Raw genomic sequence first — 26855 nt, 5'->3', positions numbered from 1 at the left:
CTATTGTGGCTGTTGGATAGAGGAAAATAACTGATATTGATCACCTAAATAATTAAATTATAAATTTATTAGTACTAAGTCAAAATAAAACTATAAAGAGACAACAGGCAGTCTAATTCATATCGGAAATCTGACAGAGTTTTCCCTATACCTAGGACCTACCCAACCTGCGAAAATGGTTCAAATAACACTTTTAAACTCAACCAATATCTCATCATCATTATATGGCTCCTCCTGGGCCCTCCAAACTAGCCAATACTCACAATCTTAAAAATTACGTTTTAGTCCTTATAATTGACATTTTGTAAAAATTCACTCAAACAAGCTCTAAAATTCTAAAATTTTACTCCGCTGTCCTTAGCAATAATATAAGGCTATTGCAAAAGGAATCAAAATTTTCTGATCATCCACGAATATTTTATGAATTTTATTCTAACCTAGTACAAGATAAAAATTGAGTAATGTAGAGTTCAGGTTTACCTATGCCAAATATGATACCTGAAATGCGTCAAGAATGTCTAAAAATACTAGGATAGACTATAATATCGATCACGTTCTGGGACAGGCTGTCGAGCACCGGGATCTGGCTGAAAATGCGGTCCCGACGCTGGTGAGCTATCCTCGATCCGATTGTACCTAAATTAAGTCCAAATTATGTTAAAAATTATCATAAAATTATTTTTAAATTTTTTAGAATAAAAAAAATGCGAAAATCTCATCAAGCGATTTGGACCGTCCGATTATCACCTTTTTCCAACGGTATCCGATTGGAGCGGGGGCGGTCCCATCTTGAAGATTTTGTCGTCCAGAGTCCATCGGTGGTCTCGAATTTCCGATCCGACGGTCGGATCACCAGAAAAGTGATCGGAAACCTAAAAACCCATATGATTTTCTTCCAATTTTCCCTCGCTGGTTCTCTTTCCTTCGGTCACCAAACGGGGTGCCACTGGTCTCATATGAAAGTTTATCATCTTGAGAGTCTGTGGCACTTGAAATCACCTGAAACGGTCGGCAGACTCGGTCGGGGCGACGCTGTAAAGTAGGGCCCTTGTCGCGCACTCTCTCCCTCTCTCCTCTCTCCTTCTCTCTCTTTCTGTCACCTCCTGTTAGGTGCTACCGCCGTTCGCTGTCCAGGAGGCTGCCGGTGCCGCTGGGGACCACTCGAAGCTCGCCGGTCCTTTGACGACCGTCACCCACCGCGGGGTCTACCGGAGACGCAGTGAATGGAGAGGGAGAGGGAGAGGGAGAGAGATGGGAGGAAGAGAGAGAGAGACAGGAGGGAGGGGCTGTTGCTGCGTTTTAATTTTTTTTTTTTGGGTCTTTTTTTTTTAATTACATAGCTAGTCCCTCAACTTCTTAGAGGTTTACAATTAGGTCTAAAATTATTTTATTATGTTAAAGTTTAATAAAACTCTAGTGATGATAAAAATAAGTATAATATAAGAAAATTTAATTATTTTATTCTTATTTACTAAATTAACTTTAATTAAATTATTTATTATTAATTTATTTATTGTTATTATCTTTCTTTAATTTAAAATAAATTCAAATAAATTATATAATATTAATAACATAATATTTCCTTTTTATTTTATTTATAATTTAAAAATTTTGGGTTGTTACATGATATGAGAGAAGTGACAAGATAGGGATTTGGTCCTCTATAATTTTGAATTTTTGTTTGTGACAATGTTAGCCTCATGGCTCAAAAGACCATGATTTTCATTAAAAAAAAAAAACTTATGATAATCTATCTAACAAAGCTTATGAGAAGCGTTTTAGGTTTGCAATGATGAGAAGTTATAAAGGATGATGAAAAGTAACAGAAAATTTTTTGAAAGTTGGTTGGAGAAAGGTTAGAACATTTTTTCCAAGAGGATAAAATGTTTTAAAAGTTTAGACATAATTACAAGCTAATTGGGATTCTTCACAAAGCTTAAAATAATAGCAGAAAAATTGAAAACATTTCAACTCTTTTTAGGGCCTATTTAGCATTATTGTTAAAATTATTATTAAAAAAAATTATTTTTTTAAAATATACTAGTCATAAATTATTAAAAAATAAATTTAAAATTAATTTTAATAAATTTTAATTATAAAAAGATTAAAATAATAAAATAATTTTTTTCAAATAATTTTTTTAATTGTATCTAAAATAATATTTTTATGTAAAAAAAATAATTTTAACTTATAAATACAATGTGAAATATGCACTTAAACTTAACGAGGCAGTAAATAAACTTTTTTTATAGTCGCATCAAATTTAATGTCAGGTGTCAATCACGTGCCTAACTTTTTTGTAAAAAAAATTGACTAAATGTAAAAGACAATAAAAGTCCATAGATATAAATTGATCAAATAAAAAAATAAAAATAAAATATAAATTTAAAAATTTTAATAAACATGTATATATTTTTAAAAAATTTAATTTGGTTCTTCTGAAGTCCAGTCTATTTGCAAAACATGGGCCGGTTTTTTTGTTAGCAAAATTTACGGTTTTGTTGGAAGTTGCAACCCGACCCATTTTCGCTCTTCTTCACTGTTTCACATTCCAAATCTATCTGTAACCTCAAAACCCTTTTCAAAACCCTACATTTTGAGCCATAGCATCTTTGTCTGTCTCTCGTTAGAGATGTCAATGGCTAAAACTGAAGACAAACCAGCACAAGAGGCCAAACAGAAAGAAGAAATAAAAGAGGAATCTGAGGAAGAAGAAGAAGAGCAGACCTTTGAACAGCTTGGGCTTGACCCTCGTTTAATTCGAGCTTTAAACAAGAAGGAAATTAGTGTTACAAAGCCAACCCCAATCCAGCGAGTCGCTATTCCTCTAATACTCGTGAGTTTCTCTTTCTCTTTCGCTTTTTCTCTGTTTGGATTATCAATATTCGAGGAAATCAATTAGATTTTTTTTTCTTTTGGGGTTAATTTTTGTGAACTTGTAATTTTGATGCTTAAAGGAAGGGAAGGATGTGGTTGCCAGAGCAAAGACAGGCTCAGGGAAGACATTGGCTTACTTGCTTCCTCTGCTTCAAAAGTTGTTCGCAAGTTCTGGTTCCAGTAGAAAGCTTGCCCCATCTGCATTCATTCTCGTCCCAAGTGGGGAATTGTGTCAGCAGGTAAGAATTTAGTCATGCTCTTTTTCGCTTTTACTGTATTTTTTTCAAATCAAGTTTTTATCTTGTATCTATAGGTTCATAAAGAGGTCTCATCCCTTATTGATTCGTGTAAAGTTCAGTTGAAAGCTGTACAGTTGACGACCAAAATGGGTGTTTCTGATTTGGTTGGTTCTACCTGCTCCTTGTTGAATTTTGCTTTGTGATTGTAAGTGATGCGAATTTATTCGCTGACTTATAACTGATTGTTATAATTACTTGCAGCGTACTGCATTGGCTGGACCTCCTGATGTTATTGTAACAACTCCTGCTTGTGTAGCTAAGTGCTTGTCAGCTGGTGCACTTCAATCATCATCTATAAATGATTCACTTGAAATTCTTGTTCTTGACGAGGTGAGAGCCTTTGCATGCTTATTGTAATTAGATCCATGTCCATCTCAACTAGATTTCATTTGGTATAGGATAGTGTATAGATGGAGCGGATATAAGTGTTGTTGAAAACATAATATTTGCAATGTTATTCTCAAAGAGATATGGCAATTTTATTTTAGCATATAATGATCACCTTTTTCCTTGTTAATATTTCTCTAGCATTCAATTTCTTAAACATAGTTGTCATCTGATGTTCAGAGATCATTGATATTATTTTTATTTCCAGGCAGATCTTTTATTGTCATTTGGCTATGAAGATGATCTAAAAGCTCTTACAGCTTTTGTCCCTAGACGTTGTCAATGCCTTCTTATGTCAGCTACATCAAGGTGCTTTGTCTATGTGGCTCTATACCTCATGTTTTTTTGGAGTTGGTAGTTATGTAATACCTATTCGTTACACCTCATGGGGGTTGGTTTTCATGAGCTCACATCTAGCATCAGAGTAATGAGTAATTGATTGAAAATTCTCTTCTCAGTTCCACTGATCTCCAATGCCCTGTTTATGCTAATCTTGTTTCATAATTAATTTGTTATTATAAAAAAATCCCCCTTCACTGGGGATTTTCACTATTTGCACCATTTAAAAAATTCTATGTGCATTTCATTAGCCCTATCCATGGGATTGAGAAACTTCATGCATGCTAATGTATGCTACATCTTGGCATCTGATATTTGGCAGCGCTGATGTTGATAAACTGAAGAAGCTCATTCTACATAATCCATACATTTTGACTTTGCCAGAAGTGGAAGGTGTAAAGGATGAAGCTATCCCCAAAAATGTTCAGCAGTTTTGGGTAAGGGTTTCTGTGGTATTGTTTGGACTTGGAGTATCAATTTCTTCTTTTCAGTTAATTTTGCTGTACTGATGGAAATTGATTTTGCCTAAAGTGTTTGCTATGTAAAATTGGTCTTAACTTGTATTTAACAAAAACATCTATTGGATAAAAATTGGCTTCTGTTGGACATGATGACAAGAGTTGTGAGTGAATACTCAACTCAACTCAACTAAGCCTTTATTCCAAAAATTTATTGGGGTCGGCTATATGGATTCTCTTCTTCACTCTAAACGATTTTGGGTTAAATCCTCGAAAATGTGTAATGCTTCTAGGTCATGTTGTACTACTTTCCTTCAAGTTAGTTTAGGTCTACCACTTCTTTTCTTTCTATCCTCTAACTCAATGTGCTCTACTTGTCTAAGAGTTGTGACTTGTGAGTGAATATTGAATACAATTTTGCCTGGTTCTAGTCACAGCTGTGTTGACCTCATTGTGAGGGAAACACCTTTTGGCCAACTTAACAGCTTAAAGATAATAAAAAAGAAGCCAAGAAATTGATGTAATGCTGCCTTATCTCCATGATCCAAAGTAGAGTACAAACTACTGTTCCATTGCTATGACATGAAATATTTTGACCTTAAATTTTTCTGGTTTTACATTCTACATGTTGCTAAATTGCTCTTCTCCATCACCTAGTTTCTGATCCTAAGAGTGGGAATTTTCTTGTGTGGGACTGCTGCATAATTTTCAATAGGATCTATTTTTATGCTGTTTAATATGTCCTGTCATCATTATTTTATAGTTAAGGTTGAACTAGTATATGGTAACTTAGGTATATAATTTTATTATCCATTCAATTTTCAAAATCATAAATGATTTACGCATTCTGTATTAGTTTAAAATTCCAAAAATAATCCCCAATTTAACAAATTCTGGCCCTCTACAAAGCACTTTAGTAAGATCAGTTAAAAGCATCTTTTGACCCCTGATCTTTACATGAATAGTTACTTGGTAGTTGGCACTCCCACCTTTAGTTGCATCTCATTTAACACCTGAATTTTATATAAGTTTAACCCCCTGCGATTAGTGAATGCATGCACATGATTTGCACGCATTTTGACTTTTCATTACACTTTTATAAAGTTCAGAGGTTTAATAGTTACACTTTTATAAAGTTAAGGAGTTTAATAGTTTCACTTTTATAAAGCTCAGGTATCAAATGGGATGCAACTAAAGGTGATGATGCCAAGTGACTTTTTGTGCAAAGCTCAAGGACCAAAAGATGTTTTCGGTCTAGTAGGACCTAATCAAAATTTGCCTCTCATCACCATGGTCATTGTATTGAGGCTTGCTAAATTTTTTCAAAAGCTAATTAATGGATAAAAATGGACTCTAAGGAAGTGCAAGTGCACGTTTTGGGTTGTTCAGGTTCTATGTGTAATTGTGCAACTTCATGTTTCATCTAGAACTGTTAACCTGGTGGTTGTACAAATTTGTTGTATTTCTAATGATCATTATGCCTTTGTTTCGTATTATGTTTCAGATTTCATGCAGTAATCAGGACAAGTTACTCCACATTCTTGCCCTTTTGAAGCTGGAGCTGGTTCAGAAAAAAGTTCTGATATTTACTAATTCCATTGACATGAGTTTCAGGCTGAAACTGTTTTTGGAAAAGGTGTTCTGGCTACTTTACAAAGCATCAATGAAATTATCCAAAATACTTGGCTTTTACTCTTTCTGTTGCTTAAGAGTTAGGAAGTTGTTTCCTATCAAGATGTTGAACATTGTATAAGCAAATAGCTGAATCTATGACATGAGGCATTGGATTGTGTTTAGACAAAGGGCTGGATCTATGATACTTCCCACACTAGTTCTACCTAGTCTTCTAGAAGCTGTATAAATGCTTCTATATCCTATTAGATCTGTACCAACTGATTTTAGAAGTTGCTCATTAAGTGGATGCTTCAAGCTACTTTCAGTTATGGTTGGTTTTTCTGTTAATAGTGGTTGTTAAGGTGGACAAACTGTTAAATTGATCTGGAAACCATTTCCTAAACTGCATATCAATTAATGTTGTGTGTATTCTAAGCGGTATCTGTGTATGCTAGAGAATTTCTGTTTTAGCATTTTATGTTCACTGATGTTCTTCAAGTTGATCTGTAATTGTAATCATGCTAACATGCTTCAGTACTCTAACCGTGTCACAATTGTGCTCTTTGTTTATTTATTTATTTTGCATCTCATTTTTGATAGTCTTGTTTATCTTTTGACAGTTTGGAATAAAATCTGCTGTTCTAAATGCTGAGTTGCCACAGAATTCTCGTCTTCACATACTTGAGGTATGTTGAGTTCCAAATTTCAGAAACTTTAGAATTTGGCTGGTTAAAGACAGTTATTTAAGGTTTTTTTTCTATTTCTTGATAATATGCTAAAATGATTGCTTTATTTATTTTGGGGGAGTTTTTTGTTTTGGGGGGGGGAGGGGGGAGAGGGGGGGTGTTTATATGATTGCATTGCTTGAAAGTTTTTATTTATTAAGAAAAAGGATATTGTGATAATTAGATAGTTGGATGCTATTTTAGTTGAATGTTGGCTTTAATATCTTCCATCTTGATGAGTTTTATTTATGACTTTGTTCAGTGACATTTCAAAAGTGTCTTATCTCCAGGGATTCAATGCGGGGCTTTTTGATTATTTAATAGCAACTGATGACAATGAAACAAAAGAGAAGGAACAAGCTGGTGGGAGTCTTGCTGAGTCAAGAAAATCTAAAAGACATGCTAAGCAAAGATTGGACTCTGAATTTGGAGTCGTAAGGGGCATTGACTTTAAAAATGTACACACGGTAAGCTACTATTTCTGATTTGGCTTTTTGGTGAGGATTCATTGCTGCCACTTCTATAGGATGTTATGCTGTAGTTTGAAGTGGATTTGGATGCATATAAGAAAATGATGTGTCTATGCTGATCTTATTGTGTAGATTCAAATGTTTTGACTATATTTTTTCATTGTGTTGGTTGCATTACTTGTAATTTTTGTTGGCAATGGCTGTATATTACCAGCTTAGCAATTATCTAAATGCTGTAGAATATAGACTCCTAAGCTTCAAAAAACCCAAGGTTAAGTCAACTTTTGAGAAATTTAATGCAGTTTACTATTTTTTCTTTCCCATCAGATTAGGGGTGTATTCCAGCCGAGCCAAGTTGAGCTGAGCTGAGCTTTGGCTTGTTTAGGCTCGGCTCGCAAGAATATGTTTCAAGCTTGAGCTTGATTCGAGTTTTTATATTAAGACTTGAGCTCGGCTTGTTTAAATTTTATTAAAATCGAGCTCTATTTGATCTCGGCTCACGCTTGGCTCGTTTAAATGATAAACGGGTCAAGCTCGAGCGCAGCTCGTTCATAATTATAAACAAGCCCAATTTTAAATAAAAAAAATGTAAGTATTTAAAAAGTCATTATAAAGACTTGAATAAAATTTTAATTTAATTAAAATCTCATTAAGACTAATTTCAAGTTTTAAATCATATTAAAACTCAAAGAGGGGTTCTCCTTTTATAATGAAGCCAATCCCTTCTACTTTGCCAAAACTTCCAATGTGGGACAGGGGATATGCACTTCAGCATTTGAAATGATTATATATAATTTAAGCCGTACAGCCATACGACCGGCTATGCTATATGGTAGTGAGTGTTGGGCACTGAAAGAGTCGTATGCATCTAAGATAAGAGTTGCAGAGATGAGAATGTTAAGGTGGATGAGTGGTCATACTAGACTAGATAAAGTCCGTAATGAAAGTATTAGAGAAAAGGTAGGAATGGTGCCAATTGAAGATAAGTTGAGAGAAGGGAGATTGAGGTGGTTTGGTCATGTGAAGCGTAGACATACGGAGGCTCCAGTTAGACAAGTAGAACACATTAGGCTAGAGGATAGAAAGAAAAAAAGGGGTAGACCTAAATTGACTTGGAGGAGAGTAGTACAGCATGACTTAGAAGTATTACACATTTCTGAGGATTTAACCCAAAATCGTTCAGAGTGGAAAAAGCGAATCCATATAGCCGACCCCAAATTTTTGGGATAAAGGCTTAGTTGAGTTGAGTTGAGTTGAGTATATATAATTTAAGCGTAATTAGTTCCCTCTGAAAATTAGCTGTGGTTCAATGGTAGAAGATGAAGTAACCTGTTTACTTCCTAGGGATTGAATCCCATCTTTGTTGATTTTTTTTTTTTTTGCTTTTTTTTACACTTTTTTTTCATTTCCATTATTTTTGTTTATTGTTTTTTTTTTTGCTCTTTTATATTTTCTTGGTTTCTTTCCTTTTTATATTCTTTTAGTTTCTTTGTTGAAGTACGAGTCAACAAATTCTTGAGTTCTATTCTTATTCTTATTCTTTTCTAATAAAATTTAATTTAAAAATTTACTATATAATATAAATATGTAAATTATTTAAAATACTTTTAAACTTTCATTATTATTATTATTATTATTATTATTATTATTAAATAATAACTCATATTGACTCAAATGCTAAATAAAACCTTCAATTATATGTATAACACTCCAAACACTTATAATATATCATTCTATGATTAAATCCTTTTATTTGATTTAAACTTTATTATTATATTACAATAATATAAAAGTATGTGTATGCATGTGCATGTGTGTGCATACTACATGATTAATTTTTAAATATCACTTGTAGTATTTATAGTTAGTACACACTTAACACATTGTATAATTTATTTCAGTATAGTTTAATTAGTTTTTAAGGACTATATAATTGAAAATTGGAATGTATATTATATAATACACTTATATATATATATATATATATATATATATATATATATATATAAGTGTATTATATAATATACATTCCAATAAAGAGAAAGAGAGTATTGGTTAATGTTTTCGTGCTAAATTGGTTAGATGAGGTTGAGAGAGTATTTATAAAGGTAGAGACTGAGTGAGGGATAATATAAAGTAATAATAAGAGATGAATAGATTAGTTAGTTTTAATAGAAAGAAATAAAGGGAGATTATAGAGAGAGAGAGCGAGAAATAATAATAGTTAGATAATTAGCGTCAAACTTGAAGTTTAAACTTTTAAAATTTCAAAATTTAGAGAGAGAAGAAAAGAGTGACAGAGAGATGGTTCATATTTTTAAATCATGTAACTACCACCAAGCTATATAGCCTAATTTTCTAAATTTATTTCTCATATAAAAATTAACTTGATTTTTTGTAAAAATTAAATTTATATTAAATAATATATTTTATAAATACACTTTATTTTGATTATATCATAATTTTATATAATAATATAATATTTAATAATATATTATTTTATATTGAGAGCACATTTTAATTTTATTTTTATATATAAATTAGCTTAATCTTTATTAAAAAATTAAAATACAAATAACTATATTTTATATATTGATTTTATTATAATTTTAAATAATATATTATTTTTAGAACAATTATAAATAAAATAAATATATTTATAACAGTATGAAATGTAATTATTAATATAAATGTTTTTGTAAACGAGCTAGCTCATGACCTTATTTACGAGCTTATTCAACGAGCTGACTCGCGATCTTGTAAATGGGCCGAGCTCAAATTCGAGCTTGAACCAAATACTGCTAGGCTTGAGCTCGGCTCGTTTAAAAGACGAACTGAACCGAGATGAGCTTTCATCGAGCTGAGCTTTGAGTAGCTCACGAATAGCTTGGTTCGTTTATACCCCTGCATCAGATGAGTTACATAATGGAGGGTAGCTCTCCCTCTTCCCATAACCTCTCTTGGTCTCAGAGAAACCTTAAGTCTCCTAATAAATAGTGAACTGAATTCTCTTTAAAAGTAGATTATTGACTTGAAATGTTCTCTCCAACTAGCTACTTTCCTCTTTTTGCTTTGTGCTGTTTTACAAGTTCAAGTAGTGCCTTTCTTATATTTTTCTTATTGTCATTATTGTATCTCCCTATATTGTACAGGTTATAAATTATGATATGCCTCTGAGTGCTGCGGGATATGTACACCGAATTGGCCGTACTGGAAGAGGATATAGCACTGGTGCTTCTGTCTCTCTAGTAAGTTTCTTGGGCAAAATTAAGACCTGTTGAATATGGGGAGAAGTCCTAGCAGAACTTACTTTTAAGTCTATTCATGCATCTTGATATGTATAAAACTTGTATAAAATATTCATATTACCCAATCACGTGTACCTGTTTCTGATTCATAAATCATAATGTAGTTACATTCTTTCAACCTCCTGGAGGAGGTTGAGGTCAACTTCCATTAGTTACGGTGTTTTCTCATACATTTGGCTGATTGCAATAATTGAATTGCTTGCAATTTAGATCTTATCTTGTTTTGGATGCACTAGGGATTTTGTTCTGTGTGTGTGTTGCTTTATTTAGAGAATATGAATCAAAATCTATTCAGAACGAACTGTAGATGATGATACATTCAATTTTCCTTTTTTTTTTTTTTTTGTTTGAAGTTTATGGTACAGGATTTTCCAAAATTTTTCCATTCTAATACTTTTATCTTATGGTAGGTTTCTACAGATGAGATGGCAATTCTTGAAGATATAAAATCCTTTTTAGGGGATGATGAGAGCAAGGATTCAAACTTAATTGCTCCTTTTCCTTTACTCACTAAGAATGCAGTGGAGTCTTTACGATATAGAGCTGAGGTGATTGTTTTGAATCCTTCATTCAATTACAAACTTCCTATTTCATTTTTCCTTGTGGATGAGAAGTAATTGTGATCAATGATTCTTTGATAATATTGTTTACGTAGATGAAGAACATATGTTGGAGAAGGGTTTTTTTTTTTTTTTTTTTTTTTTTTTTTTTTTCTTTCTCTCTCCTGTGGTGATTAATGTATGTAGAACTGCAAGTTGAGTTGCTTATTCTTGTAGGCAACTTCTCATGCTTTCTTCTCTGTCTAAAGCACAGGAATAGAAAGATCCGTGCCTTCTATTTTTATTACTTGATGATATAAATTTGTTTAATTGATTGATAGTACATATGTACATATTAAATCTTCTTGGTCATGATAATTGCTTTTCTGGGACTAGTCTTGTCAGTTTTGTTTTACTTTATATTATTTTTGGTATACTGGTGTTCTATCTATCCACCATCTATCCAGTTCTCTTCTTATTTTTCTTATCCAAGTTTGGGATAATATTTTCTTATATGGCAAGCAAATTGAGGAACATATTGCTTCTGGTAGAAGCAGAAATCATAGAATCCAGAAATATCATTAATGAGTGGGTTTATTTTGCAGGATACTGCAAAGAGTGTGACAAAGGTTGCTGTCAGGGAAGCACGAGCTCAGGATTTGAGGAATGAAATACTCAATTCTGAGAAGTGAGTATTTGTGGGGTTTATTTTTATTCATGTGTCTGGGATTATTTTAGCTGCCTCTCTTGCAGTGTTATGAGAAATTGATATCAGGGAACTTATTCTAACTCGAGTGCTTATTTGGCATCTAGTCTCTGTTTTGCACTGACATGCCTTCTTGTTGTGGAGAAACATTGGTTCTAGTATTATTACCTAGTATTTCCATCTCGTGTTCACTACTATTTTTTTTTTTTTTTAATATTGTGTTATGTTGATCTGCTTTTTGTTTGTTTAGGTTGAAGGCTCATTTTAAAGCTAATCCAAGGGACTTAGGTAATGCGATTTGTTGAAATATGATCTCTGATTTCTCTGGTTGGATGCAGTCTAATTGTTGGGTTGTGAACTTTTATTGGAGCAGATCTATTGAAACATGACAAGGTTCTGAGCAAGAAGCCCCCTGCTCCTCACCTACGTGATGTGCCTGACTACCTGCTGGACCCAACAACTAAGGAAGCGAGCAAAATGGTCAAACTTGCTAGAGCTGCAATGGGAAACAATAACTCCGCTCGCCGTCAGGGATCCAGGAGCAAATTTAAGCGAAGTAGAGACCCACTAAAGTCTTTCTCTGTTGAGGTATTAAAGAATATTCATACTCTGATCTTTGAATTTTAACCGATTCCAAGAACCTAAGAGGGCTCCCTTTAGATGTATGGGTGTTATAGGTACACCGAGTCTTGTTGGCAGACTATTGGATAGTTATTAGTTAATCTGCCTCCCACATTAATTTCCAAGAGCCCGCATTCAATAGAGTCGGACAGGTGCTGATTCATTTAACTTCAATTTGGTTTCAGGCACCAAGGAGAGCTCTCAAAGGTCAGAGGGATAGTGACAATACTCATAAACACAAAAGGAGAAGAGCCGTCTGATTTAATTTTTTTGGCCCTTGCAATTTTGCATGAGTTATTTGTTACTTTAGAATATCCACTTTATATATAATTTAGATGCATTAAATTGAGAAAAAAAAAGCAATTTGATCGTATTTCATCCGGAGTTGTGGCTATCTAGTTGATTATGGCATGCTCCTTCGGAGGCCTTTCTGCAGATGAAAATTGTATGGATACCACTTCAAATGCCTTCTATTTAAAGTATAAATTGTATTTTCTAAGATTTGATGATATCCTATGGTAAAGGCTTGGGATTTCATTGGAAAGTTTTTGTTGCAAGTCTTGCTAAATGCGATGGGGTTTATCGGATGGTGGATGACGTGACTCATCCAATACGTAACATGTTAATTAACTCATTTGCTACAATTTGTTGCCTACTGCTCTTTAACTCGTGACTACTAAGGATTTATTTGGTATTAGAATTCTTGTTAGAAAATTTTTTAAACGTAGTTAATAGGTATTAAAAAATAATTTAAAATTAAATTTAATAAATTTTAATTAGAAAAATATAAAATAATAAAATAAATTTATTTAATTATTTTTTTAATAATATTTAAAATAATATTTTTATTAAAAATAATATTTTTATTAAAAATAATTTGAATTCTGCAAACTAATGCCAAACGTGCTAAGTGACAATTCATATGCCTACTGCTCTTTAACTCGTGACTACTAAGGACTTATTTGGTATTAGAATTCTTGTTAGAAAATTTTTTAAACGTACTTAATAGGGTATTAAAAAATAATTTAAAATTAAATTTAATAAATTTTAATTATAAAAATAATAAAATAAAATTTTTTAATTATTTTTTTAATAATATTTAAAATAATATTTTTATTAAAAAATAATTTGAATTCTGCAATCTAATGCCAAACGCGCTAAGTGACAATTCATATCGGCCAAAATGGTACTGCCATCAGCCCTGTCTTCTCTAAAAGCCTTACCCCCTGGGGGGCCTAGCCGCCTAGGTGCCTATTTCTACAGTCTTACTACTGGGATAAAAAAAAAAATCATAGATAGAAAAAAAAAAAAAAAAGAAGATAATTTACAATTTGGTAAAAATTATAGTTTATTATAATTATTATTATTTTATTTTTATGATAAAAAAATAATTTAGTCTTAATAGTCCCTCCATTTGAATTTAACTAAATTTGTTACCCAATGAATAAAAATTTATTTAGAGTAAATTATTATTTAATTTTTATATTTTAATAAAATTAATTATTTAATATTTATATTTTAAAAAATATATTATTTAATTTTTATATTTTATTTTTTTTAAACTGTTTAATCATTCTGTTAATTTTTTCGTTAGTCAATACTAGTTAAATTATTATTTAGTCCTAATTTAGTAAAACTAATTAATTAGTCTTTATATTTAAAAAAAATACAATAGTTAGTTCTGTAATTTAACTCTATTAATTATTTAGTTATATAATTATTTTTTATATCTAAACTACTCTAATCATTTTTATCTTATTTCTCTCTTATCTTTCCTTATTTCTATTTCTCCATGTTGCTTCTCTTCTACGCTCATTCGCTCTTTATTTTCATCTATTAATAAAAATGATATAAATTATCTATAAAAAAAAATTAATCAGTTTATTTAAATTTATAAGTAATAAAGGAAAATTATTTTTTATTAGTAAAAATATAAAAAAAATGTCCAACAAATTGAAAATTAAAAAAATATATAAATTCAAATTTAATATTCATGTAATAAAATTTTTATTTTTATCTAATAATATTTTTTTCAAAATGTTATATTTTCTAAAATGCATTGACCAACTAATTAATTTCACTAAAATAGATGGACTGAATAGTAGTATTTTTGAAAATATAAGGATTAACTAATTAATTTTATTAAAATAAAGGAACTAAATAGTTATTTAAATAGCATAAATAATAAAAAATTTGAGAGAGGAACTAAATAGTTTAACGAAAATAAAATATAAAAATTAAATAATATATTTTTTAAAATATAGAGATTAAATAATTAATTTCATTAAAATACAAGGACTTAATAATAATTTTTCCATATCTTTAATTTTACTTTCAGTTTGAAATAATTATATCTTTGCAGTTTTATTTTTGTTAACGAAACGATTTTTTTGACGAATTTGGAGGTTCGCTACAGATCCGGGTTGTGCTTGTTGTGGGGCCTCAGAGGAATCTGTGCTCCATGTTCTTATGGGTGGTCCTTCTGATCAGTTGTTTTGGGAGAGAATTTGGACCTGTGATTCTCTCTCTCTCTCTTTTCATGAGAACGATTGGTTCTTGAAAACTGATGGGTTGGAACATGGTGGTTTGGGGGATGCCGATCCTTTACAGTTGCTGTGTATTTCCCTTTGATTGGTTTGGAAGTGGCCTAATGAATTTGTTTTTAACGGTTCTACTGTGCCATTCGAAGGGAAGCTAAGGCTGCTTCGCAGCCAGGTTAGCTTTAATGCTCCGGCTTGGGACATGTGCGGAGGGGGGGCTCTTTCCCCTCTTAAATCAGTTTGTTCAGTAGTTTGGAAGATGCCGGAGCTGAGATGGGTTAAGTTTAACATTGATGGCGCTAGTAAGGGTAATCCGGACCGTAGTGGTGGTGGAGTTGTGACTCGGGATCACTTGGACTTATGGAAAAGAGGCCTTGTGGTTAGATTATACATTTGTAACCCAATGCAAGCTGAATTACAAGCTTTGGTTCGTGGCCTCAAGCCGAGAGTGAATTTTGCAAGGATATTTTATTAGATATTCCAGTAGCACATGCTCTTTCTTTTACAATAAGATAGATTTACATCTCATAATTTGTGGGATAATTAATTTTTGTGAACATGGGATAATTGATTCTTGTGAATATATGATGTATTAAAAGCTAGGGAACTGGGAGGATCTTATAAATTTTCTTTTGCAAGATACAAGTGGAAATGGATTCTCAAGCTTCTTTAGCTTTGGTGACTGGTGTTGGTTCCTCCCATCTTCGGTTTGCTAATCTGATTTGTCAGTGTCAGAGTTTTCTACCTCGTGCTTGGCAAGTGACCTTGATGCATCGCTACCTTGAAGCTAATCAAGTGGCTGAGAGTCTGGCTTCCTTGTGTATCATGATATTGCTGTTGCCGTGTTCGATGTTTTGGCCTCGAATCTGTAGGGACACTGCAGCAGGATAGAGCTTGGCCTCATCCTTGCTGGGTCCGGTGAGCTTGTTCCTTTCGAGTCCTTCCCTCCTTAGCATCAGAAAAAAAAAAAAATATATTTTATCTAAATTTTATATTTAAATAATTATATATTTGACATTAAATAAATATTTTAAGAAAATTCGTGTTAAATTATTTAGTAATGTATTATAAACTTATTTTATGTTAATTTATAAATGAATAAAATATATATGCACGTAATAAAATATATTTAAAATTTAAAAAATTAAAATAATTTTACTATAATTTTAAATTAATAAAATACACAATTTTATAATTTTTATTTATATAGTTTTATAAGAAAATGGTCCAACCACATTAAAATTTTTAGAATGCCAACAATACCAATTTGGATATAAATTATGAAAAATATTTTAGTTATTTTAATACACTCACAAAATATTTAATGAGACTATAAATAGAAAAATAAATGAAATTCATTTAAAATAAAAAATATATATTTTAATATAATTATTCTTAAAAAAAGTTTAGAATACAGTACATAAGGGAAATATTAATAAAAAATATATTTATTATATTTCAGACATAATATATACATGTATTAAATTTTATTATAAAATTTGAATAAAAAAGTTCTATTTTATTAATAAAATAAAATTTAAGTAGCATAATTATTTCCAATTAAAAATAAAATTAATGAAGTGTGTGATATAAATTTGTTCATGGAATTTCAATGCAATTGAAATTAAAATTAATTGTTATATAAATTTAATTATTTATAAATTACATGTAATTATAATTTTGATTATCATAAAAAATTAAAATTGCACCATATAATAAAATCTAATTGAATCATATAAATATAATTATTTATAAATTATAATTGTATGTAAAATTTTAAATTATAAGAGATATTTATTTACAAAAAATAAAAAATTTAAAGAATTATTATGATGAAATATCATTATTTGCTCAATTTTTATATTTTTTTTATGAGAAATAATAATTAGTTAATTATTTTGGTATACTATAATTGATCCCTAATATCTCTAATTAGGAAAAATGAAAATACAAAACGTAAAAGATAACCTAAGAATCCAATTCAGTAACTTTTTGGCAATCTTAAGATTAAAAAAAAAAATTAATGACGGAAAATATTGAGAAATTTTAAAATTATTTTTTTTTCCTTTTATTTAAATATTAGAAAGGAAAAATTATCTATATTTTATTTTTTTTAATAAATAATAAATTAAAATATTAAAAATGTGATTTGATGGAAAAAAAATGAGTCCCATATGTTCTTTATTTCATTATTTTTTCTTCCAATTTTTTAAAGAAAATAAGAAAGAAAAATATTTTTATTTTATTTTTCAATTTTCTTTTTCCTCTTGTCGTCTACATGAAATCACCAAAAAAGTGGATATTGAGTTGTCATAAACTACAAAACTGTTTCATTCTCTGTAATTAGGTAATTTCCTAAGCAAATAAGCAAATTTTCATGTATTCCAACTAACCTTAATTATGATTAATAAATGTCTAATTTTATCTTATTTCTTTCTTCTGCTTTCATCCAGGGGTTGTCGATACAAGAACAGCATTCTGCTCCATCTAAAACTTACAGCAATTAATGAGTAGTCTCCATTCAGCTCTTTCTTTCTTTTCTCTCTATAAAAGAACGCCACCTTCTCCTCCACCCTCTCCTACGCTCGCCACCTCATCACCACCGAACTCACCTCAAGAAAAACAAGAAGACAAAGCAGCATTCTGGTGGAGACCACGAAAGATACCCAAGAACTTGTTATATGTATTTTTTTTCACAACTTTTGGGGCTCGTTCGGGTGACTATATAAATATGGCAATTGTTATTGATAAGTTCATTCTTGGGACTTTCTTTGCTTCTCTTTTTGGTTTTTTCCTTCTCTGCATTTTGCGCCAAAAGCGCCAGAACCGCGAGAACAAGCAGAAGTTTAAGGAAAAAGCTGCCTTCAAGACCCGCAATTGCAATGTGAGGAGACCTGAGGATGACTCCGGTCCTGACGTCATCATCGTCGGCGCTGGCGTCGCTGGTGCAGCCCTCGCTTGTACGCTTGGCAAGGTATACATATACTCTTTTTCCAATTCATTTCTTTTTTTTTTTCCCCTCATTATTTTCAAGATTTCATTTATTCTTTTGCTGGGAAGTAAAATTATTGAACTGATCTCCGTTGCTTGGTCCATAAAATATTGAATACCCGAGCTTCATGTTTTTTGAATTAGTAACTTTTGTAGCTTGTTTTATGGGATTTTTAAAATTTCCATTAGGATTTTAGCCCTTACAATTTCACACGGTTTGCTTGTTTGTACCTAATTTCAAACTAAGCAGTTCATGCGTTTGGAGTGCTTGGATTGTCGTATTATTTAATACACATTTCTTTTTGAAGGTGAAACGAGCTTCTGAGTGGTTGTTTGATGATGCAACCTCCTCCATGAAAGCATATGAGGGTTGGAACTATTCATGGGAATTGAAGTTATGGCTTTCTTGATCAAAATTCTGGGGTTGGCAAAATTTTTGAATAAAAGTTGATACATAGTTACATGCCATTTTGAATAATATGTTGATGGATTAAAAAATTCAGGTTCATATTATAATAAACTCATACCAAATCTATGGTGCGTTTTTGAGATGGTTGAGTAGATTTGAAGCTACAAAATCTGTACGTGGTCGTTTTGTTTTTTTTAACTTGTTAAATTCACAGCATACGTTCAGATATGGAATTTATCAGTACTTGATCATTATGATTATTAGCAAGTCAAATTTTGTTTATGGATGGTTGGCCATCTACTATGCCTTAGATTTGAGAAATCTTGTGGATTTTTCTTCACAGCAAATCAAGAATTTATAGCTTATTGCATATCTGCTTATCACTGTGTTTGGTATCCATACGAATAAACATATAAGCCAACATTGAACGTAATCTTGGTTTACCATATGGGGTATGTGAAAGATCTCTTTTTGGCGTCAAACATGACCTTCAACTAAACGCTTTGATTTTTTTTGTCGTACTAATTGCAGGATGGAAGACGAGTTCATGTCATAGAAAGGGACTTGACAGAGCCTGACAGAATCGTCGGTGAACTGCTCCAGCCAGGGGGATATCTAAAATTAATTGAATTGGGCCTTGAGGGTATGCTTTAAAGTTAATAAAAACATCTACTTCTGTATTAGCTTTATATGATGTAAAATTTTCAAGATTATTGCTGAATGTTCTTGTGAGTGAACTCCTATCCTGTCAAGAATTTGCTGGATCTGGGACAAATTATCCTTCTTCTTCTCTTACGTTTCTTCTTTTTTGGTGTAAAAATGTAACACACGCACACTCTAACTGCAGATTGTTTGGAGGAAATAGATGCCCAACGAGTGCTTGGTTATGCTCTCTTCAAGGATGGTAAAAATACTAGGCTCCCGTATCCTTTGGAAAATTTCCATTCTGACGTTGCTGGGAGAAGCTTCCATAATGGGCGTTTTATACAGAGGATGAGAGAAAAAGCTGCTACCATGCCCAAGTAAAATTTTTTTTTATTTCCATTTTACTTGATCAATTTACATAGTAGTGATTTTCTTGAACCATTAGTCACATGACTTCTTAATTCAGAATTGTCTAATTTTCATGGTCTGTATCAATTATTCTATTAGTTTTTAGTTTTAGTCAATAGTTATGATCTCCTGGCATGTTTTTTCTTTTTCTCGATTTTCATTCAGCGTAAAGCTAGTGCAAGGAACAGTGACATCCCTTCTTGAAGAAAATGGGACTATTAAGGGCGTTCAGTACAAAACTAAGGATGGTCAAGAACTTAGAGTTTATGCTCCGCTTACAGTTGTCTGTGATGGTTGCTTCTCAAATCTGCGTCGCTCTCTGTGCAATCCTAAGGTGAATTATCACCCATAGTTGTCAAAATTGATTGCAGCATTGTTTAATTTGATTAACCTACATGTAGAAAATAATGAGCAACAAAGTTGAAAATAAAGCAAAGCAGTTCAATTAACAGAATGTTATCTCATCGTATGGTCATTTTCTTGCTGCAACCTTCTCCACTGAGACCACTTATTGTATTGTTTTAGCCTTTTCACAGGTAGACGTGCCCTCTTCTTTTGTGGGTTTAGTTTTGGAGAACTGTCAGCTCCCTTTTGAAAATCATGGACATGTTATCCTAGCAGATCCTTCGCCAATTTTGTTTTATCCAATTAGCAGCACAGAGGTTCGTTGCTTGGTTGATGTACCAGGTCAAAGAGTACCTTCCGTTGTTAATGGTGAAATGGCCAAGTATTTGAAGGATGTGGTAGCACTACAGGTGATCTGCTTATCCCCCCCTCCTTTCATCTCTGTTATGCTCTTTTGCTAACAAAACGTCTTTTGCCTTTTTGTCATTTTACCTGAGCTGGGTGTAACTAAGAGATTGTCTGTTTCAGATTCCACCAGTGCTTCATGATGCCTTCATATCCGCAGTAGATAAAGGTAATATCCGGACCATGCCAAATAGAAGCATGCCGGCTGATCCCCATCCTACTCCTGGAGCTCTTTTGATGGGTGATGCCTTCAATATGCGCCATCCTTTAACTGGTGGCGGGATGACTGTGGCACTGTCTGATATTGTTATACTTCGAGATCTTCTTAATCCACTTCGTGATCTTAATGATGCAGCTTCCCTAACCAAATACCTTGAATCCTTCTATACATTGCGCAAGGTAAGCTTAATTTTTTGTAATTTGTGTGAGTTGATATTATGTATGCATGCATGTCTATAACCTGAAAATGTGTTAGCTTTGGCAATGGATTGCTTGATAGCCTACTGCACAATAATTTGCAAGTTTAAAAAAGCATTTATGATCTTAATTTTTAAAGGTGGTTTCTTTTGCTTCAAAAAAGATCTAAATAACAAGCATGTAAATGGAACAAGTAAAAAACGTGACTAGTAAATTGCAATCTTCAACTCATCATATTCAATGGTATTTTCTGGCAGCCTGTGGCATCTACAATAAATACTTTGGCAGGAGCCTTGTACAAAGTATTCTCCGCTTCCCCTGATCAGGCAAGGAAGGAAATGCGCGAGGCATGCTTTGACTATTTAAGCCTTGGTGGCATATTTTCATCAGGACCTGTGGCTTTACTCTCTGGTCTAAACCCACACCCACTGAGCTTAGTCCTCCATTTTTTCGCTGTTGCAATATATGGGGTTGGTCGTCTGCTACTCCCATTTCCTTCACCTAAAGCCATGTGGATTGGAGCTAGAATAATTGCAGTGAGTATTTTCTGTCCTTCATTATTTGATGATTATAGCCTGTGGACACATACTGCTAGTTTTCTTTTCTTTATTATTGTCCACCATTAAGAATTTATGCCCGGTGCAAACTTTTCTGCTTACCTATTATTCTATAAGATTATGGTTAGGAATGCGGCATAAGCAGTGGTAGTAAGTTACTAAGTTCACTGCTGGATTCTTTCTAAATTTCTTCAAATCATCACCATGCCTTACCTACCAATTTAGACACGCTACTCGTTCTTTTATTTGGCTTGCTATTTCTAATCAAATGAACTTCAAGTCAAATGGAGCCTTATTTTAATTCACACACATAACAGCAATAAAATAAATGAACAGTATATTTCAGTTCTTTACATGATGAAATTCTTTAATTCTTACTGAGTGACTTGCCCTCTTATAGAGTGCATCAGGTATTATTTTCCCCATTATCAAAGCAGAGGGAGTGAGACAAATGTTCTTCCCTGCTACCGTTCCTGCAATATACAGACATCCTCCTGTTAAAGATAAAGAAGATGATGCGCTGGAGTCAAGGTAGCTTTGGCTTAATCACTGTCAGGATAAAACCTGCTGATATCTGTTAGTTCCGTGTTGTTAAACTAGTATCAGCATATGATGTGCAAACTGTATCTGCTAAGAAGAAGTATCATTGATCTTCGTTTTCAATAAGTAGAAACAGTTAATATATCGTCAAATCAGAATTCTGATAGATGATGTTTGTCATTAAGATTGGAAAATGTCAAAAGAAACAATAATTTTATTGGATGCGATTCATCAATAGCTGATTGGAGTGCTTGGAATTCCTGCAAAATGCCTATCACTAACAGTTTGGGTTGCAGTTGCACTGGTCACCGTGGAAATTAATTTGGTCCTCCAAGTTGTCTTTTGATATGGGTACAAGTTTGACTCGGCCGTTCTCTGTAAGATAATTAATCTTTTGTGTCCATATCTTTCACATGCCAATTGCATCATGCAACTTCGATTCTGCTGAAAGAAATTTCCACAATTTGTCTTCTTAGCTTCTTCACTTTGTGGTTTTGACTTCTGACAATTAGTGATAAAGATTCACGAAGATATGAAATAAATATGCTATTGACGGCCAACAGAACGAAAAGAGAAGTAGTTCTACCATTCATGACGATGCAACATGATTACTTACTTTGGGGGTTGGGAGAGTGATGATAAATTTATTGCGTAGTAGAAAATTATCCTGATAAATGATTGAGCTTTAGCACTAGGATGATATAAATTAACATTGGGTATATCTAATATAAGCTCCAGTTCATTTAAGAATGAATTTAATAATATATCACGACGAGCTTAATAATCATTAGATTAAATATTTATATTGAAATATGTGCAGAACTAATTAAAGTGTACATAGAGAATATACGAATCTACATTTAAAATTTTAATATAAGAGTTGATAAACTCATTCTCATGTGAGTTTGAACTCTTTCTAGATACACCTATCAACTTTTATGATAATGGGTATAATATAAATATAGAATTAGCTAGGGATAAGCAATTTTGGATTATAATTGAAAAGTCGAATCAAATCAATTTAATTCGATTAATTAATTGAATTAGAAATTATAGGTAATTTTGATTATTTGTTCAATTCCTCAAATAACTCAAACATCAAACCGGTCAATTTAATTAAGGGCTTATCCTCTCCTGATTGCTATCCAGCCCATAGCCCAGCTATGAGATTTTACCTTTTGAACTAAGAAGGCCCAGCCTTAACAGCAGCAAGCCCAGTTTCATGCGAGTAGTGGAAGCAGACCTTCTTCAACTCATACGCACTGCCCTTCCATTGCTGACCTTATGGTCATTTTTCTACTGATAGGGGCTCTTTCATTTGTTATTAGGTATTTGGCTGGTTTAAAAGGTTGGTCCAATCCAACAAGAGGGCAAGGCTTCAAAATGGAGATGGAAACAGACCTAAAAATAGAGGTAATTCAAAACTGCACATGATTTGAGTTTGAAGGTTCAAGGCTAACTACTAATCTTATATCTTTAATATTCAATTAAATAAATTTGTTAAAATTCAATTTTGAATGACTTATATTATTAAAATTTAAATGATGTGTATCAAATATTAATATTGTCATAATTTCTAAAATTTTCAAACCGAAACTGAATTAAAATCGATTGAAATTATATCAAACCAGCTGAAATTGTTATCAAAATTAGTCCAAATTGTGAATCCGGCCGAACTGGTGGTTTCAGCCCATGGCCAAGTGTAGCGTAGTCTATGGTCCATTTGTTATTCGATGGAGGATATGGAGACATAAACAAGATTAATTAAAACGGTACCGTTTTAAAATTTCCACCACCGACAGTCCGACAACAGACAACGCGCTTGTTTGAGAATCATGGTGCTGTAAGCTGTAACGCGCGTTACTCCATGAAGATTCCATTAGCAGACTTTGCTTTTATTTCTTTGAAACGCAGATCTAATCTCCTCTTCCTCTTTTCATTCCTCCATCTAATTCTATGGTATTCAGCAATCCATCACTTCTCTTCTATTCTCCTATTCGCTTTCTCTCTCAGCTTCAATGTGTTCATGAAGTCATTGCACTATTCAATATAATGACCTGACCTCATCAAATTTTACGCTATTGCGTTTGCAGGCTCAACACTAACTCATAGGTATAATTCACATTCACTTAGCTACCTAGTAGACTCTTAGAAGATCATGTCAAGGAGGCAAGTAAGCTCTACTCGCCGATTTGTCGACACCGGCAACTTCCCTTTAGCCGGGGCATTACATTCTAAATCGCGCTCTTCTCCTTTGTTGTCTGTTGGCCTCATCCTTCTGGTATGCCATTTGCATTCTCTCTTTACTTGTTTGTTATGCTTTCTGCGATTTTTTGTTGCTTGATTCTTATCTCTGACAGCTTTATTTATGTCTTATTGGGGTTTTAATGATTCCTTTTTTCTCCTTTTTAATTTGCAGGGTGCATTCCTTCTTATTGCCTATGCTTACAGTGGCCATGGTTCGTATTTTCACCTGCATGATGTTAATTCTTCATCTTTTTATTTGTTTACTGGGGTTTTCTATTTGATAGTTCTTGTGCTGTTTTCACAGATTTTTTTTTTTAATTTTTTTTTATAACATTTAAGTTGGTTTATTGAATTTATGTGAGAGATCTATTAATTAATCTTTTGAATACAGGCATATTTGGAGGCAACAGAGAGGGTCTTAGCAAGATTGAAGGTATATTACATTTACTCTTCTACTCCATCTTTTCGTATTCTGGTTCAGTTTTGCTCTCCCTGAAGTTTGCTCCTTATTTTCTTTTATTTAAATATTTGCGCCTTATGTAATGTTATGAGCAGATGTTAAAAGGACTCGAGTTGTTCTATAAATGGGGTTGAGGGATTATAACTTTCAATTGAAATCAGTTGACAAGTAACGAGTGATTTAAGCTTGTTGTTTAGCATAAATAGCATTCCCATTCCATCAAATTTGTGAAGATGAAGAGTACCTTCAGTAAGCTACTTAATTTAAATAGAATTGGGATTTCATTTATGATTTATCTTCAAGGGTTAGCTATTACTGAAATTGATGTTTGTATTGACTTGGTGTCTTGAATGTCATTTCCTTATGGTTTCTCATCAAATATTGGTAATTCTTGGGAACTGCTAAGGTGCATTTTCTTTTTCTTCAAGAGCCCAAACCATTACCCAGAATCTTTAATGATTCTGGTTATGGGTTGTTGGAGAGTGGAAATCTATAGGGGCATGATTTTGTAAACATATTGTTTCATCGCCAGAGTTCAACATCATCTTGTTCTGTGTCATGTAAAATTCGTGATATTCCCAATTTTTAGAATTTGATATTTGTGTCAGTACAGCTGCTTCATAGGTTTTGATCAATTTCAAGTTTTTTTTTTTTTTTAATCCCCCAAAAAGGAAAATTGATTTTTCATTGCCAGTCCATAACATTTGTGATTACTGCTGAGGTTTAAACAATTGCAATTCAAGCAAAATTACAGCGATTTGCTTTTGTTTAATATAGCTTTTGAACTTTTGATAGTAGTTGGGCTTCATTTTATTTTAGGTGACTTTTCATGCACATTAGAAGTTCAGAGAGCAATACCCATTTTAAAGAAAGCATATGGCGACAGCATGCACAAAGTTTTGCATGTGGGCCCTGATACATGTTCAGTGGTCTCTCAACTGTTGAAAGAAGAAGAAACTGAAGTTTGGGGTGTTGAACCATATGATATAGAGGATGCAGATGCAAAATGCAAGAGTGCTATTCGCAAGGGCATTGTCCGTGTAGCTGATATTAAGTTCCCTCTGCCCTACAGGGCCAATTCATTTTCTCTTGTTATTGTGTCAGACGCACTTGATTACCTGTCTCCAAAATACCTGAACAGGACTCTGCCAGAATTGGCGAGGGTGGCTTCTGATGGTCTTGTTATTTTTGCAGGTAATACCTCTAAATTTTTAAACTACGTATTTTTTGATGTACTCAAAAAATCTTCTAAACTATCTAATACTACATAATTAGTAAATTTTAATGATGTAACAATATTACCCCTCTTTTTATCTCATCTATGCATACGCACAAACACACTCCCATCATAGCAGTGACTTGTTTTGGTTCAAGCAGCACACAGATACCATCATAGGAGTAACTGATTGTTTTTGCTTCGTTGTTATTTACCTGTAATTTCACCGCTTACATCTTGTATTTAGGTTACCCTGGTCAGCAGCGGGCTAAAGTTGCAGAGTTGTCTAAATTTGGAAAGCCGGTGAGTTTTCAACACTGCTTTTGTAGTTTCATTTTCACTTTCTTTGTTTTAGTTTTATGTTGCTTAGAAACTAGTGATCCAGGTCTGAAATTGTCCATAACATGTGTTGCAACTGTGATTTGATTGAATTATACTTTAGAAGAGTTGCATTATCATGTTCTTGTGCTCTGTTTTTTACAGGCTTCTACTAATAGTAAAAATAAATCTTACGAGCACATAGTTCTGATATTCATGTGATTATCTGCCAATTGAGGTTTATTACCCTTCAGTCTTTAGTCAGTTTTACTTGACCATGGTATTTTAATCTCAGTAACCACTTGATGTGCAGGCCAAAATGAGGAGCTCGTCTTGGTGGATTCGCTTTTTTGTACAGACAAGCTTAGAAGAAAATGAAGCTGCTTTCAAGAAGTTTGAGCAGGCTGCATCCAAGAGGTCATACAAACCAGCCTGTCAAGTGTTCCACTTGAACCCATACCACTAATCATTAATGTGAGAATTTACCAAATCAAGATTTTTACAGTTTTTTTTATTGGTCATGCAACTAAGCCAATATATATATAGAGCTGTCGTATAAGATCCAGATAGATAACTTGGTAAAAGAGAAGTTGATATCACTCTGCTGTGCACTCAACAATTTATTGGGAAATGTTTATTACTTTAATTGATGAAACATATTATATAGTTTGTTTCTTTCATTTCGATGTATTGAATTACTTTTACCAAAAATATTTAGATGAAAAATATTAGAGGAATTATTAGGTGCACCCGGTGTACATACACTATCTTTCACAATCAAAGGAAAGGACTTACTTTCCGTGAGAGAAGGAGCACTATTTTTTAGTGCTCCCGGTATACCTAAAAATTAGCCAAAATATTATACTCTTTGGTCTCTCTGCAACTTCAGTTCTTTTGGCCAGCACAGCAAAAAATGTCAGTGGGTTAGTTTAGAATCGGATCAAAATTGAATAGAGCTAATCAAATTATATCAACTAAAATTATGGTTTTAAAACGAATTGGGTCAGCTAGTTC

The 26855-nt window shown here is 32.6% G+C and overlaps 3 protein-coding genes across 9 annotated transcripts; all 3 read left to right on the top strand.

The window, feature by feature from the left end:
* The first annotated feature begins 2512 nt into the window (after positions 1-2512).
* Positions 2513-12842, top strand: LOC110633569 (DEAD-box ATP-dependent RNA helicase 16). Its single transcript, XM_021782219.2, has 15 exons — positions 2513-2836; positions 2958-3116; positions 3191-3280; positions 3378-3506; positions 3772-3872; positions 4225-4339; positions 5865-5996; positions 6595-6660; positions 6990-7166; positions 10322-10417; positions 10888-11025; positions 11622-11704; positions 11973-12010; positions 12096-12310; positions 12529-12842. Exons 1-15 carry the CDS (start codon positions 2633-2635, stop codon positions 12601-12603), a joined length of 1818 nt encoding a protein of 605 aa, XP_021637911.2. The 5' UTR covers positions 2513-2632; the 3' UTR covers positions 12604-12842.
* Positions 12843-17253: 4411 nt separating this feature from the next.
* Positions 17254-21868, top strand: LOC110633570 (squalene epoxidase 3). Of its 5 annotated transcripts, none has more exons than XM_058154424.1 (10): positions 17254-17566; positions 17702-17857; positions 18183-18269; positions 18815-18926; positions 19131-19305; positions 19502-19670; positions 19873-20091; positions 20210-20485; positions 20761-21039; positions 21461-21868. In XM_058154424.1, exons 1-10 carry the CDS (start codon positions 17390-17392, stop codon positions 21593-21595), a joined length of 1785 nt encoding a protein of 594 aa, XP_058010407.1. In that variant the 5' UTR covers positions 17254-17389; the 3' UTR covers positions 21596-21868. The 5 variants fall into 5 exon arrangements, with proteins under 5 accessions (XP_058010407.1, XP_058010408.1, XP_058010406.1 ...); XM_058154425.1 differs by having other exon boundaries at positions 17254-17857; positions 20210-20255; positions 20442-20485; XM_058154423.1 differs by having other exon boundaries at positions 17254-17857; positions 19131-19206.
* A 1528-nt stretch (positions 21869-23396) lies between these two features.
* LOC110633571 (probable pectin methylesterase CGR2) lies at positions 23397-26521 on the top strand. 3 transcript variants are annotated; one of them, XM_058154420.1, is made up of 7 exons: positions 23397-23559; positions 23694-23881; positions 24020-24059; positions 24239-24280; positions 25127-25501; positions 25771-25826; positions 26155-26521. In XM_058154420.1, exons 2-7 carry the CDS (start codon positions 23759-23761, stop codon positions 26305-26307), a joined length of 789 nt encoding a protein of 262 aa, XP_058010403.1. In that variant the 5' UTR covers positions 23397-23559; positions 23694-23758; the 3' UTR covers positions 26308-26521. The 3 variants fall into 3 exon arrangements, with proteins under 3 accessions (XP_058010403.1, XP_058010404.1, XP_058010402.1); XM_058154421.1 differs by adding an exon at positions 25663-25691 and having other exon boundaries at positions 23423-23881; positions 26155-26248; XM_058154419.1 differs by having other exon boundaries at positions 23441-23881.
* Positions 26522-26855: the final 334 nt, after the last annotated feature.

This window comes from Hevea brasiliensis, chromosome 10, assembly GCF_030052815.1.
Source record: "Hevea brasiliensis isolate MT/VB/25A 57/8 chromosome 10, ASM3005281v1, whole genome shotgun sequence".
Lineage (NCBI taxonomy): Eukaryota > Viridiplantae > Streptophyta > Magnoliopsida > Malpighiales > Euphorbiaceae > Hevea > Hevea brasiliensis.
Note: the sequence above shows the minus strand (reverse complement) of the source record. Positions and strands in the feature narration are given on the sequence as shown.

What these genes read in the sequence shown, in the direction of transcription:
- LOC110633571 (XM_058154420.1), top strand. Translation starts at nt 23,759, where the DNA reads ATGTCAAGGAGGCAAGTAAGCTCTACTCGCCGATTTGTCGACACCGGC. An exon ending in CTGTTGGCCTCATCCTTCTG is followed by an intron (nt 23,882 to 24,019) that starts GTATGCCATTTG and finishes TTTAATTTGCAG; the next exon opens with GGTGCATTCCTTCTTATTGC. An exon ending in TGTCTAAATTTGGAAAGCCG is followed by an intron (nt 25,827 to 26,154) that starts GTGAGTTTTCAA and finishes CTTGATGTGCAG; the next exon opens with GCCAAAATGAGGAGCTCGTC.
- LOC110633570 (XM_058154422.1), top strand. Translation starts at nt 17,390, where the DNA reads ATGAGTAGTCTCCATTCAGCTCTTTCTTTCTTTTCTCTCTATAAAAGA. An exon ending in AGGATGTGGTAGCACTACAG is followed by an intron (nt 20,092 to 20,209) that starts GTGATCTGCTTA and finishes TGTCTGTTTCAG; the next exon opens with ATTCCACCAGTGCTTCATGA. An exon ending in TTGGAGCTAGAATAATTGCA is followed by an intron (nt 21,040 to 21,460) that starts GTGAGTATTTTC and finishes GCCCTCTTATAG; the next exon opens with AGTGCATCAGGTATTATTTT.
- LOC110633569 (XM_021782219.2), top strand. Translation starts at nt 2,633, where the DNA reads ATGTCAATGGCTAAAACTGAAGACAAACCAGCACAAGAGGCCAAACAG. An exon ending in AAATGGGTGTTTCTGATTTG is followed by an intron (nt 3,281 to 3,377) that starts GTTGGTTCTACC and finishes AATTACTTGCAG; the next exon opens with CGTACTGCATTGGCTGGACC. An exon ending in AAAATGTTCAGCAGTTTTGG is followed by an intron (nt 4,340 to 5,864) that starts GTAAGGGTTTCT and finishes ATTATGTTTCAG; the next exon opens with ATTTCATGCAGTAATCAGGA.